Source organism: Chrysochloris asiatica, unplaced genomic scaffold (genome assembly GCF_000296735.1).
Source record: "Chrysochloris asiatica unplaced genomic scaffold, ChrAsi1.0 scaffold00009, whole genome shotgun sequence".
In the NCBI taxonomy this organism is placed as follows: Eukaryota; Metazoa; Chordata; class Mammalia; order Afrosoricida; family Chrysochloridae; genus Chrysochloris; species Chrysochloris asiatica.
Window position 1 is genome coordinate 30125180 of NW_006408527.1, and position 16013 is coordinate 30141192.

Below are 16013 nucleotides of genomic sequence, written 5' to 3' on the forward strand. Positions count from 1 at the left end.
AGAAAAATGAAGAAAACCTAAGTTATATGGGACACCATCTGCAGGAGTGATTTACTCATAGTAGGAATTGCAGAAGAGAAGGAGAAACTAAGAGTAAAGAGGAAAAAAAATTGAAGTTATACTGGCAGAAGTATTATGAATGAGGGAAGATTTTCTTCCCAAAATCCCAACCATTCACATATAGAACAGAACCCAAAAGAAATTCACTAAGAAATAGCCCAAGTATATATTACAAAACCATAGACAAAAAGAATTCTGAGAGCAGCTTGGGAAAAAGAAGATATCAGTTACAGAGGGGCACCAATAAGATTAAGTATGGATTTGTATTCAGAGACTTGGTAGGCAAGAAGGCAATGACATGGCATTTATAAATTCCCCAAAGAAAAGAATTGACACTGAAGAATATAGCAAGCAAAACAAAAACAATGGTTAAACTAAGAACTTGCTAGATAGGCAGCAATTAAGGGCATTTAAAAAAACCAAATAAATTTTACAAGGAGTATTCAAAAGAATCCATTGAATAAAAAGCCAATGACAACAGACAACATCTGGAGATAAAGACACATGACATCATCATCCAGATTTCACCCTAGATAAAGATTGAACAAAAGGAAACTAAAGCTCCAAAGAAGACATAAGGGAAACAGGTGTCAAGCTGCAAATGGCAAGAACTTCAAACTAAAAATAGGGAATGAATGGTATCATGTAAAACTTCCTTAAAGACTCAATAAACACTAAAACAACAACAACAATGAACAGGTAAAGATAATCCTTGTATAGTAAGAATTTCACACATAATATGTGGGAAAAGTACTGTTAACATGACACACAGAAAGGTCTAAGGAAATGGCAGCAGTGGATTCAAATCTATCAATCCCCTGAGTATAAATACGGTAAATGTGTCATTCAAGAAACAGAGAGTGAAAGAATGGATTAAAAGCATACTGATCCATCGATATGTTGCCTTTAAGAAACACACATAAACACAAAGACCTAAGTCAGCAAACAGTCAAAGGATGGAAAAAAACTGAAAGAAGCAGACTGTAACCAAAAGATAAAATTTTGTATAAAACAGATTTTAAAAAAACATCATAAGAGGAAAAGAAGAGTATTATTAATGATTGAAGGGTCAATTCACAAATAACACACAACACTAATATTTATGTACCCAATAACAGAGCTTCAAAATATATAAAACAGATTCTGACCATATTAAAGAGAAGTAGATAGTTCTAATAGTAGGAAGCTTTTTAACACACCACTTTTGATGACAAATAGAACAATGAAAAGGAACTCAGAAAGATATAGAACAGAAGATCTGAATATGTCAACCAATTCAACCTCACAGACAAATACAGAAGACACCACCTAACAGAAGCACAGTACACAGTCTTCTCCAACACACATGGGTTATTCTCCGGATGATCCATATTCTATATTACTAAGCCAGTATCAATAAATTAGAAAACTTCAACATAATATAAAATGTGTTCACTGACCATAACTATATAAAACTAAAAGTCAACAGAAAGAGCAAGAATAAAATGAAAAATAAGGAAGCTGAAGAATATCTTATTTTAAAAGTATATTGAGTTTTTAAATGTGAGGGAAAACTCTTAGAATCAAATGAGAATGAAAACACAACAGACACAAATCTCTGGGCCGAGCAAAAAGAGTGTTCAAAGGAGAATTTATAGGAATAAATACACATAACCAAAGAGAAAATGCCAAAATCAATAGTTTAACCAGAGCACTTGAATAAATATAAAAGGAGCAGCAAAAGAAGTCTCTAGACACCAAGAAGAAAGGAAATAATAAGTATCAGATTAGAAATACATGACAGAAAATACAAAAAGGATACAATCAACAAAACTAGAAGTTGCTTTTTTGAAAGGATCAATAAAATTGACAAACCACTTGCCAATTTGACATCAGAAAAAAAAAAAGAGAACATGCAAATAATCAAAATAAGAAATGAAATGACAATATAACAGAACCCAATGAAATAAAAATAAGTATAACTGAATTTTATGAAAAATTTGAAAACCTGGAAGAAATGAACACATTTCTAGAAACACACCTACCTAAAATACCATAAAAGGAAGAAAATCTAAATAGACACATAATAAAAGAATAAATTAAAAAGCATGAAACAAAATCTCAAAAAAATTCCCCTTGGTCAGCAACTTTACTGGAAAACCCACCAAACATTCAGTCAAGAACTGACATCAATTTTACTCTTATTTCAGTAAATTGAAAAGGAAGGACTACTCCCTAATTCATCTATGAATCCAGCCTGTCATGGCAAAGCCCAGGAGAGGTACCACTAAAGAAGAAAATTACAGACTATTATCTCTCATGAATATAGATGTAACAATTCTCAACAGAATTCTAGGCAACAGAATTTAATAGCATATCAAAAAATAGTTCATAATCAGGTGTGATTTATACCAGGCTTTCAAGTGTAGCTGAGCTTTAGAAAAACCAACCAAAGTAATTCACCACATAAATAAAAGAATGGAAAACAATCACGTGATCATCTGAATTGATGCAGAAAAGGCATTTGGTAAAGTCCAGTACCCTTTTTTGTAAAAAAATTCAGAAAAATAGCAATGGAAGGGAAATTTCTCAACACATTAACACTATTCTTATTCAGTATTGTACTGAAAGTCCTAGCCTGAGCAGTAAGCCAAGAAAGGGAAATAGAGGGCACTATGGGATTATGTACTGGACCATAAATTCAGTTTGAAACGCAAGATTGGTGTTCAAATTCAGCAGCTCCTTCTCGGAAACCCTATACAAAGCGGCTATGAGTAAGAACCAACTTGATGGCACTTAATGATAACAACAAATTGATAATGAAGACTTAAAACTATGCCAGCTCATTGGTGACATGATACTATGCATAGAAAATCACAGTGATTCCACAAGAATGTTACTTGAAACTGATAAAAGTGTTAAGCAAAGTGGCATGGTACCAAATCAATATAAAAAATTATTTGGATTCTTCTACACTAACAAGGAGGACTATGAAAAGGAAATCAAGAAAACAATACAGTAGCCCCTAGAATGATAAAATGGTGGTGGATGTGTTAGGTCAAATGGGTTTTGGCTCATAACGACCCTCTACAGGGTTTTCAAGGCTCTAAATTTGTCAGAAGCAGAAGGCCTCATTTTTCTCCTGCCTAGCTGCTGGTGGATTTGAACTGTTGACCTTATGGATAGCAGCCCAATGCATAACCCACTACCCTACCAGAGCTTCTTGAATGGTAAAATGTTGTTGTTGTTAAGTGCTATTGAGTCAGTTCCAGCTTATAGTGACCCTGCTTCCAAAGAACAGCTGCTGAGTCTTAACCACTGATCTTGTGATTCAAGCTGACCTTGTGTCCCAGTGCCTATCCTACAATGACGGGAATTATCTTAACCACTAGTATAAAGTTTCCTCATATACCAGGAAAACTACAAAACACTATTGTAAGAAATGAAGAGACCAACATAAATAACAAACATTCCATGCGTCTGGATTCAAAGATTTAAAATTGTGAAAATATCAATTCTACACCAATTAACATAGAAATATAATGCAATTCTTATCCAATACCTAATAACATCCTTTAATAAAATAGAAAAAAAAAAAAAACTACACTTTATATAGAAAGAAAAGTGACCTGAATAGTTAAATCAATATTGAAGAAGAGCAAAGTAAGATGTTCCCAATTTCCGAACTTACTGTACAACCACAGTTGTGGTTTACAGTAAATAAAAATTGCCTCATATTGGTACAATGACAGACACATATACCAGTGGAGCAGAAATGAGAAACCAGAAGTAAATCCATTCATCTGTAGATAGATAACTTTTGACAAAGGGTAGGGGAAGAGTCTCTCTAAAATACAGTTTTGGCAAAACTGGGTATTTATTTACAGAAAAATGAAACAGGATCCATATGTCACACCATATAGATGAGCTAACTCAAAATGAATCACACCCAAATATTAGAACTATAATTATGAAACTCCCACAAAATAGCATCGAAACAAAACTAGGGATACTGATATTCACCATAAATACCATATCAAATACAACTAAAAATGCATGAACAACAGAAGATAAACAAGATAACTGAGACCTGCTAAAAATTGCAAAAGCTGGACAGTAAATAAGGAAGATCGCAGAAGAACTGATGCCTTTGATTTGTGGTTTTGAAGGAGAGTACTAAAAGTGCCATGGACTGCCAAAAGAACCAATGGATCTGTTTTGGTAGACGTGCAGCCAGAGTGCTCCTTGGAGGCCAAGATGGCTAAATTTCGTCTCTCATACTTTGGACATATTGTCAGAAGGGAACAGTCGCTAGAGAAGGATGTCATGCTGGGTAAAATGGAGGGTCAGAGAAAGAGAGGAAGACCCCCAATGAGATGGATCAGCCAGGTGGCATCATTGATGGTGTCAAGTGTGGCAGCGGTAGTGAGGTTGGCCCAGGATTAGACATTGTTTTGTTCTGCTGTGCATGGGGTCACTATGAGTCGGTTGCGACTCGATGGCACCTGGCAACAACAACAAGTAAAAATTAAATTCATATGCTCATAAAAAGACTACCAAAAGAAGAAAAAGAGACCCTGTATACTGGGGAAAAATTTTGGTTACAATGTATCTGACAGGAGTCTAATCTCTAAAATATACAGAATACTTCAACAGATTAACAACAAAAAGACAATCCAATCAAAATTAGGTAACGCTTTACCAAAGAGGACATTCAGGTCTAAGAGACACATGAGGAGATGTTTGCTATCATTCACCATTGTTGTTAAGTTCCTTTGAGTCAGTTCCAGCTAATAGCCACCCTGTATAGTGTTTCCAAGGAATAGTTGGTAGATTTCAACTGTCTGCCTTGTGATTATCAATCTAGTGCTTATTCTAAAGTGCAACACTAGAGCTCCTCATTAGTCATTGTTGTTGTTAAGTGCCATCAAGTTGGTTATAACTCATAGTGACCCTGTATAGAGTTTCCAAGGAGCAGCTCGTGGGTTTGAACCACTGACCTTGTGGTAAGCAGTCCAGTGCTTATCCTACAGTGCCAAACCAGGACTCACTAGAGAGATGCAAATCAAAACTACTATCAGATATCATCTTACTCTTGCAAAATGTTACTGATTAAAACAAAGCAAAAGAAAAACAGATTTAAGAAAATGTTGGTGAGGTTGTGGCGAGATAGGAACTCTTATACACAGCTGGTAGGATTGTAAAATTGTACAATCATTATAGAAAATGTTATGGGTGTGCCTCAATAAAACTAGAAATAGAAATACCTTATAATTTAGCAATCCCACCTCTGTGTATGTATTCTAGAGATATAAAGAAGTGACAGGGATAGATACATGCACACCCATATTCATTGTACCATTATTCACAATAACAAAAAGATGGAAACAGCCTAAGTGCCCATCAACCAATGAATGGATATAGAAATTGTGGTATATGCATATGATGGAATACTTCACGTCTATAAAGAATAATGATTAGTCTATGAAACACTTTATATCATTGGATGGGTCTGAAGGACGTTATGCACAATGAAATGAGCAAAAAAAAAACCAAAGGTCAACTAATGTATGATACCATTTTTATAGAAAATCAAAAATAGGTATACATATGAGAAGTAAATAAATGGAGAGGGAATCACTTACTAGATAGTAAAAATGTGATCATTCTAGTGGTGTGAAAGACAATACATAACATAGGGGAAGTCAGCACAACATGCTCAAGGTAAATGAGAGGTATACAAGAACAAAGAACAACAGCAAATGCTATAACATATAAAATCTTGCAACAACAATAGTAAGAAAAAAGCATGTGATTGATTACATATAGTATGCTATATAGATTTGAGAAGACATATGCTAGAAGTGCTTGCATATGTATATGTTGGCATATTTGTAGGTACCGGGTATTCATTATATATGTTTGTATGTGCCACATTTATATTTATGTGTATAATAAATCACATAGGGGCACAGCAAAGGTAATATTTAGACATTCAAGTACCTGTGGGATTGAGTTATTGGTGTTGAAAGCTCAAACTTTCTTTTGGCAAACCAGGTTAATTGGCATGACTTAGTTCATTAAGATAATGGTTTACTTCCTAGTTTGGAGAGTTGCTTGTGGGGATTTGAAAATCTGCAAGTGACAATTTAAGATACAACTATTAGTCTCATCCCATGTGGCGCAAAGGAGTAAAGGAAACCAGAAACTTAAGGTAGAAATTAGTTTATAGGACTTATTGCCCACTCAGATCATACCCTGACTCAGAAACTTAAGGAATTCCCAAGATTATTTTCCTAAATATTTTTAATTTGGAAGTGAAGTCATTTCCTGATGTTTCCTTTTAGCCAAATAATATATTGGTTTAAAAATTAAACACCAATATTTGAGAGTAATGTGTGCCTTTAAACAATCAACTATAGGAGATCATGGAGTCAATATTTGCCCAAAAGCAAAGATGAGAAGGCAAGGAGGGGCAGGGAAACTGGATTGATGGAAATGAGGCAGGCAAGGCAGAAAGAGTGAGTGCTTATATATCATACATAGAAGGAACTCTGGTTGCATAGTGGTTACGAGTTGGGCTGCCAACCTCAAGGTCAGCAGTTCAAAACTACCAGAGGTTCCATGGGAGAAAGATGAGGCATTCTACTCCCATAAAGATTTACAGCCTCGGAAAAACCTTGTGCAGGGTCAATATGAGTCAGAACTGACTTTACAGTACTTAACAACAATATATATAGGGATCGTAGCCAATATGACAGAACAATCTGTGTATGAATTATTGAACTGGAATCTAATTTGTCATATAAACGTTCACATTAAACACAATAAAATATTCACATACAAAAATGAAAAGAAATAACCCATTACAATATTTGCATTTTCACCTTATATCCCCAAGATGGATCTTGTTAGAATTTAAAGTTCTGTTGTGGCACTGTAGGATAAAGCACTGGACTGCAAGATTTATTCCTCAAGATTGGTGATTCAAACCCATCAGCTGCTCTTCAGAAACTCAAGGGCTATTAACAACAACAACAAAGTACTATTGTTAATCAATAAACAATTGAGTGAATGGCAATGCCACCAATAGGAGCTGATTGCCTATGAAAATAGATTTTGTATATAAAAACAAAAAGAATATCCTGGCATAGGAGAATTCCTCAAGAAGGGAGTAAAAAAATACGAGGGAGAAGTCTGTGCATTATGCTGTTAACATTTTCTCTAGTGTCTCCTGAACCTCTTTTTTGTTTATTTTTCTATTAGCGACCAGGCCTAGCAAAAACACTTAAAATTTCCTTTCTTCTCTACTCCTGTCTCTCTGCTACATATACTTTTTGTTTTTTGCTCTTTTAAAAGAGTAGAGATTAATTGAAAGAATAGAGTCACTACCAAAAACAAAAATTAAGAAGTCAGAAGACAGTGGAATTTGTAGAAAGTGGAACGATTCAGACATATTGCTTATGAAACACCCTTTTGACAACTTTTAAGTCAGACATGTTTATATGTTTGATTTGTCTTTTAAAGTTATGATAACTATGTAGTCTTTATATTTCATATCTGATATTTTTCAGGTATATAGGTACTATGATCATAACTGTTGAATCAAATTTTTATTATGTCTGGATTTTTTAAATGTTTAAAATTTTTCATATTTTTTGAAATTGTATTATGTATACTTTTGTTTCAAAGTCACATTGATTTAAAAATATGAAAGAGCTTCAAATGATCCTATTAAACTAAGTTTTCATTAAAAATATAGTGTCTGAGCTAGACTCTTAATTACCCTTAATTAAGCAAGATACACATTTAAAGTAAGTCAAAATATTTATGAGTAGTAATCTATGGACTTGAATGTATTTTGGTTTATTAGAATTATTTTAATGGTGGTATTTTAAAGTAATGACATTCATTTCCAGATAACATTATTAGTAATTTCTGCAAAAATACTTAATGAAATGAGTAAAACATTTATTAATAGGGTAGTCTAGGAACCATCTAGAACTGTGAGCCACCAGAAAAAACATAGCCAATTATTATTGAGAGACCATGTGGAAAAGAATCCAAGAGGCCTGAGTTTTCTGTCATTTCTGGCTTTCTTGTGTACTTCTGAGTCTATTTTACTTATGTTGCCGTGCATTTGATATTTGATATCTATTTGATATTATTTTTATATGTTAACATCCATTTAAATTCATGGTTTTTATCCATGCAGAAGATTAAATTTAAACCTCCAGGTTAATTGCCTGTGTCATCAATGTTTGTTTTAAGCCTCAAAAATGTATAAAACTAAATAAAAAATTGTTATTGTGTGAGTTCTCTATTTACTTATTTGATTCTGTTCATCTATCCTGAGAGGGTAAGAGACTTAATAGTAGATATTTTGTATATCTTTTTCAGTTATTTTTTGTTGCCACAATAACTTTTAGATAATTAATTTGTAGAAATTATATTTACATTGGAGAAAGATGGAAAATTGTCAAGAATGACATAAAACTAGCTAACACTTCCAGCTGCTAAAGGGAGATCAGTTATGAAGTTTTTCAAAGAGAATATGAAATTATTTTGAATTGCTGATTTGGACTATTGTCTTTCGTATGTTACTGTTTCATGTTGTTTGAGCTATGTGGTAGGATTAATCATATTATGATAAGCTTGCAATTATTATTTTTTTTTTTGCATGGAATGATTGTTTTTGTGGATATACTGGAGGAGGTGGTGCTATTACAGGAAAAGGGCAGTTATTTTTAGTGGGATATTTGTGTGTTTTTGGAATACACACAAAAAACTATTCTTATTAGTATTACCTATATTATTGCAAATTCCAGCTAGTCTGACTATTCTATCCCACCTTTGCATTTGGAAGTATAGCTAAAAGATATTTATTTAGAGGATTAGACACTATCTCAAACTTAGTTATTGTACAGAGTTTGGCAAACTTTGACTAGTTTCGTATTTATAGAATTTGATGTGCCATATGTCATTTAATAAAATGTATACACAACAAGATTATAAGCATGAGTTTATATTTTAATTTGATTGCATTTTCTCATTATGTTGCACTTTATATTTTAGGTTTCAGTGGCATTGATAAGTCTGTTTGAAACAATACTACTTGGATACCTCAGTTACAAGGTAAGTTATTTTACTTAGCACTTTTCTGCATATAGAAATATTACAATAATTTATCCAATGTTATTCTACTTGCCATTTATACTGTAAAGCTAAGGCAGCTCCTGTTAAATGACTTTAATTATTTTGGGCTTCTCTAATACGTGATAAAAAACTGTAGAAAGACAATAACCTTGTCCTTGGTGGATTAAAAGTATGTCAGTAATTCCTGTACTATAATTGATATAGCATATGCATTTATAGCAAGGCAAGCAATTGGAATGGACTGGCTCTTTATTGTATATAACCTCTTTTCTGACCTATGTATAAAACACTGAAAAGGATATGTCTTATAGTAATTATGATAATGATACCTCTTATTTTTTTGTATTGAGTTTATATTTGATGAGGAACTTGAGTTGGTATACTGTATAATTTTGTTTCTCAAAGACTTTTCGATCTAGAAATAGGTGGTTGGGAGAAAAAAATTTTAAAGGTTATACAGATAATAAATACAAGGCAGAATGTAATAGGCATTTTCAATATGATCCCTTTCAGAATAGTAGCTAGTGGTAGCTGAGAATCACCAGGTTCTTCTAGTCTCAGAGGCATGGAGCCTGGTGTTCTTGTATTTCACTAGTCCGTTGTACTAACTGATTCCAAGTATCTTCAGTTTTCATCACTCTTCTTTCTTCTGCATTCTTCTTTCCTTGTTGCACCTTGGATAGCCACTCCTGAGCTTTTAAGATTCCAATCACTACTCACTGAAGTAGGATGTAGAACACTGTCTTTATGGACAATGTTATGCCAGTTGACCATGGTGTCCCCTGAAACTGTGATCCTGAGTCCCCAGGCCCACCAACTCATTCACCCAAGGTGTTTGGTAATGTGTAGGAAGTTTTAATAATTTTGACCCTGGCTTGCTTCACCACATTCATAGATATTTTTGCAGGAAAGGTAAAAGCTCATGTACAAATACCCTCTGTCAACCCTTTATATATTTGTGGATATTCTCCAACACCCTTTCAGTCTGTGTTTGTACCCATAGATCACTGTTGTTTTAGGATTGTGCATATAACAGTATTTACCTCTATTCCATTAACTCTTGCAATACTCTTGTCTTCAATGAGGTACTAAATAGCATTTTCATATAGATAGGTCATATTCCTAAGTGTAAAATCTAGAACTATAAAGATGATTAACGAAAAAATGGGGACAAACTTAGGGGTTTTAATACATGGCATAAATGCACTGTCAAACATAACAAAAAAAATATACAAATAGTAAAAGACAAAGTAATGACTGGGACCTCCTAAATATTAAACAATTAAGTTCATCAAAAGATTTCACCAAGAATAAAAAGAGAGCACACAGAAGGTTTTGTTTTTTTGCAATGATATATCAGAAAGGGGACTAATCTTGAAAATTTGTAGAAAACTACAGCACCTGCATGGTCAGCAAAAAAAAAAAAAAAGACCCCAATGAGATGGTTGCTATAGTGACAGTAGCAATAGACTCAAGTGAAGCAAGGATTTTGAGGTTGGCACAGGAATGGGCAGTGTTTCCTTCTGTCATGCATATGTGTTGATGGTACCTAACAACAATATTGCTACAAAAAAAAAGATAAACAAGCCAATTAAAAATGGGGCAGAGAACATAAACAGATACTTTACCAAGAAGACATTCAGACAGCCAACAAACAAATGAAGATAGTTCATGATCTTTAGTTATTAGAGATGGAAATCAGAACAACAACATGATAACATCTCACCCCAGCATTAGCAAATTGATTATTCAAATATTTTGACTGTGTGGATCATGACAACCTATGGACAACATTGCAGAGAATAAGTATTCCAGAACACCTGATTTTGTTCACGAGGAAGCTGTACATAGACTAAGAGGCATTCATTCGACCAGAACAAGGAGAAACTGAAAGGTTTAAAATCCAGAAAGTTGTGCACCAGGGATGTATTATTTTACTGTATTTATTAAAGCTGTATGATGAGCACATAATCTGAGAATCTGAGCTATATGAAGAAAACATGGTCTCAAGATTAGAGGAAGATTTATTAAGAAGCTGCTATATGGATATGATACAACCTTGCTTGCTGAAAATGAAAAGGACCAAAGTCTTCAGTACGGGTTGCACCTCATTGCAAAGAAGACAAAAATCCTTACTGCTGAATTAATGAATAACATCATGATAGACAGAGAAAACACTGAAGTCAAAGACTTTATTTTGCTTGAATGAACTGTTGACACTTATGGAAGCATCAATCAAGAAATCAAATGACCTATTGCATTAGGCAAATCTGCTACAGAAAACCGTCTTTAAAGAGTTCAACAACAAAGATGTCAGTTTGTGGATTAAGTTGCCCCTGACCCAAGCCTTGGTATTCTCAATAGCTTCATATGCATTTCAAAGTTGGACAGTGAATAAGGAAGACTATAGGAGAAATGATGTATTTGAATGTGGTATTGAAAAAAAACAATATTTAAACATGAACTGCTAGAAGAACAAACAAATCTGTGTTGGAAGAAGTACAGCCATAATGTTCTTTAAAAGCCAAGATAGTGAAGTTACTTATGATGTCAGCCATGGAGACACAGCTCTAAAATTTTCTTGTGCAGGACCCATAGGGGCTGTGTGCCGTGCAGTTGGTTTTGACTCCAGGAGACCCTGTGCAGGGTTTCCAGGGCTGTGAGTCTTTGTGGGAGTGGAGCGCCTCACCTTTTTCCCACTGTGCGGCCAGTGGTTTTAAGCTGCTGACCTTCCGGTCTGCGACCCCATTCATGGCCACTGTGCTACCTGAGTTCCCTGCGCAGGACCCTTATAAAGCAATCTGTAAAAACCCAACATAAAAGGACTCAAACATCTCGAGAATTGCACTGTGCACACACAGATACCTAACTGACTTTCAGAGGCAAAAATAATGGACAATCTTTCTCCCATTAACTTCTCAGTATTTACCTGCGCACGTCTACTGTAGTGACTAGAAAAAGGGCTTGAGTGAGCGGACACGCTCACCCACTGCTGGAGGCTTCTGCCTTATACACACACTGCCTGTGTAGCTCAGGACAGTCAACCACAGCTTTATTTCTGTTTCAAAGTGGTGGTTTTTGTCTCTGCATTTATATTACTTCTGCTTTTGGTCCTTTTGAGCACACATATCTTTCCTGGAGATGGGAGCTTTTTCTCCCTATGTTACTCAAGAATTGAGACAGCAGTCGTGGCCATATAGCCAAGCTATAAGAATACTCTATAATATTCCACCACTGAGACAAGAGCCAACAACAACTGGTAAGCATTGCAAGAGAAAAGGAAAGCCTTTCTCCTGATCTTATTCACCAGGGGACACCCAGTAAGCTTAATAATAAACAACAAACATCCACTTAAGCTTTAAAAAACCACATTACTATTGGAAATGATGAACAAAAAACAACAAACAATATTGAAACATGTCCATAAACAGAAGCAAGTAGCTGAGACAAATGAGCTGGGGACAGAAAATGCTTTATAGGAGAGGAAGAGCAGGTTTTGGATTTGCCTGAGAAAGAATTCAGAATGATAAGGAAACAAATTTAAATGCTCCGAAATGGGGTGTTGGAAAACACGGAAAAAGTCAGGAAAGTACTACAAGAGCAATCAAATATGATTGATACAGCATTGGAAACAATTCAAAACCTGCAGAAAGAGGTCCAGATGATTTATAATAAGATATCAGAAATGGACAATACACTGAAAGGGGAAACGAGCAGAATAGAAGAAATGGAAGCCAGATCTAGTGAGCTGGAAGACAAATCTCTCAATACTGCTAAGATAGAAGAGCAAGCATAAAAAGGGATAAAAAAAAATCTGAAGAGAGTTTAACATTAATGCTGGATAACATGAAGAGGAACAACTTAAGAATTATTAGCATTCAAGAACAGGAAGCCTCAGAGAAGTCCACAGAGGAGATTATTGAAGAGCCTCTGGAAGAAAATTTCCCTGACATCTTGAGAGATGAGAAGATAAACATTCAAGAAGCTGAACGCACCTCAGGAAGGTTAGACCCCAAAAGAAAGACTCCAAGATGTATAATAATCAAGCTCTCCAAAATCAAAGACAAGGAGAGAAAACTAAAAGCAGCCAGGGAGAAGAGAAATGTCACTTATAAAGGCAAGCAAATCAGATTAAGCTCTGACTATTCAGAGCAAACCATGCAGGCAAGAAGGTAATGAGGAGACATATATAAAGCCCTACAAGAAAAAAAAAACAAACAAAAAACTGTCAACCAAGAATCATCTATCCAGCAAAACTACCAATCAGATACGATGGTGTGATCAAGACATTCCATGATACACAGAATCTGAGAGATTTTATCAAAACCAACCCAGCACTTGAAAACATCCTAAAGGGAGTTCTGTGGACTGAAAACCAACAAGAACATACAACAACCAGAGATTGGCAGCCATGGCAATACCATTTGGTACTCAGTCAACAGATAGCAGAGTCCAGAAAAGAACAAGACTACAACAACAATCTCAAAGGACCAGGGAGGTTAACCCAAGATCAAAATTATTTCAATCTCAACTAAGGGACAAATGTAGCAACAGAGACCCAGGTGGTGAGGATGTCAGGTAAATTACAGGATACAATAGATTCTCTTAAATGGAGAGAAAAGTTAGTAGACTGTAAGGTAACACCAAATAAAGTTAATAGTTCACAACTTACCATGAAAATGAACTTTTAAGCAGAACAAGCAAACATGAAAACAAAGAAGAAACCAACAAGAAGTAGCACAGAAACCACAAACCAAACTCAAGACGTCATGCAGAACCAAATAATGAACAACACTACCAAAAAAGTAACATAATGGCAGCAATTAATTCATACTTATCATTAATTACATTGAATGCCAATGGATTGAATGCACCAGTGAAGTGGCAGAATGGATAAGAAAAAAAGACCCTTAATATGTTGCCTGCAAGAGGCACACCTTATACACAAAAACAAAAACAGATTAAAAGTCAAAGGATGGGAAAAAATTTACCAAGCTAAATGCAACAATAAACAAGCAATATTAATCTCCAACAAACTAAACTTTAAAATAAAAATTAGCATAAGAGACAAAGAAAGACACTATCTCATGATCCAAAGGTAAATTGAGCAAGACAACATAATCATAATAAATATCTACGCTCCTAATGAAAAAGCGCCAAGATACATGAAGCAAACCTTACTAGAATTGAAGAAAGAAATAGATAAATCTACAGTTATAGTGGGAGATTTTAACATGCCACTCTCGAAAAGGGACAGAACAACCAGAAAGAAATTCAACAAAGTTACAGAGGAATTAAACAACACAATCAACAAACTTGACCACATAGATATATACAGAGCATTCAATCCAACAACAGAACAACATGCAGTCTTTTCCAGTGCATGTGGAACATTTTCCAGAATTGACCCTATGTTAGGTAACAAAGCAAGCCTCGTAAATTTACAAACATCAATATTCTACAGAGCATCTTCTCAGACCACAATGCTGTAAAATTAGAAATTAATAATAACAAGACTAAGGAAATAAAGTTGAATACATGGAAACTGAACAACACCCTGCTGAAAAACGACTCGGTAAAAGAAGAAATTAAACGTGAATTCACATAGTTCCTAGAAACAAACAAGAATGAAAACACAACATACCAAAATCTTTGGGACACGGCAAAAGCAGCGCTGAGAGGACAATTTATTACGATAAATGTACATATCCAAAAAGAGGAAAGAATCAAAATTAACACATTAACACAGCATCTCCAACAATTAGAAGCAGACCAGGAGAGGCAATCTACAGTCACCAAAAGAAAAAAAATAATAAAGGTAAGAGCAGAAACAAACAAGATGGAAAACTGATAAAATATAAAAAGAATCAACAGGACAAGAAGCTGGTTCTTTGAAAGGATTAATAAAATTGACAAACCATTGGCAAACCTAACAAAATAAAAGAGGGAGAAGACACAAGTAGCTCACATTAGAAACCATATGGGCACTATCACAACGGAACCAAACGAAATCAAAAGGATAATAGCAATACTATGAAGAGTTGTACTCCAACAAATTCGAAAACTTAGAAGACATGGATATATTTCTAGAAAAACATGACCTACCTAAACTTACTCAGAATGAAGTAGAAAACTTGAACAAACCCATAACAAAAGAAGACATTGATCAGGTCATCAAAAAACTCCCAACAAAAAGAAGTCGAGGCCCAGATGGCTTCATGGGTGAGTTCTACTAAGCATTCAGGGAAGAACTGTCACCAATTCTATTCAAATTACTCCTGAATATAGAAGAGGATGGAAAACACCCTAATACTTTCTATGAAGTAAGAATAACCCTCATACCAGAACAAGGGAAGGACATCACTTAAAAAGAAAACTATAGACCAATATCCCTCATGAACATAGATGTAAAAATTCTCAACAAAATCCTAGCCAACAGAATCCAACAGCACATCAAAAAAATAATAGCATCATGACCAAGTGGGTTTCAAAAAAGGGATGCAAGGATGGTTCAGCATTAGAAAAATAATCAACATAATCCATCATATAAATAAGAAAAAGGAAAAGAAACACATGATCATATTGATCGATGCAAAAAAGGCATTTGACAGAATCCAACATCCATTCCTGATAAAAACACTCAACAAAGTAGTAATTAAAGGGAAATTCCTCAACATAATCAAGATCATAGATACAAAACCAAGAGCCTATATCACTCTCAATGGAGAGAAACCAAAAGCCTTCCTTCTGTGAACAGGAACTAGACAAGGATGCTCTTTATCACCACTCCTATTCAACATTGTACTGGAAGTTTTAGC

General features: G+C 34.7%; 1 protein-coding gene across 1 annotated transcript in view; it reads left to right on the plus strand.

Moving 5' to 3' along the window:
• KCNT2 (potassium channel, subfamily T, member 2) overlaps positions 1 to 16013 on the plus strand; it is a 728083-nt gene that overhangs the window by 259297 nt on the left and 452773 nt on the right. The window contains exon 5 of the mRNA XM_006834237.1: positions 9115 to 9174. Within this exon, the coding sequence (XP_006834300.1) occupies positions 9115 to 9174 (60 nt within the window). The remainder of the gene's footprint in view (positions 1 to 9114; positions 9175 to 16013) is intronic.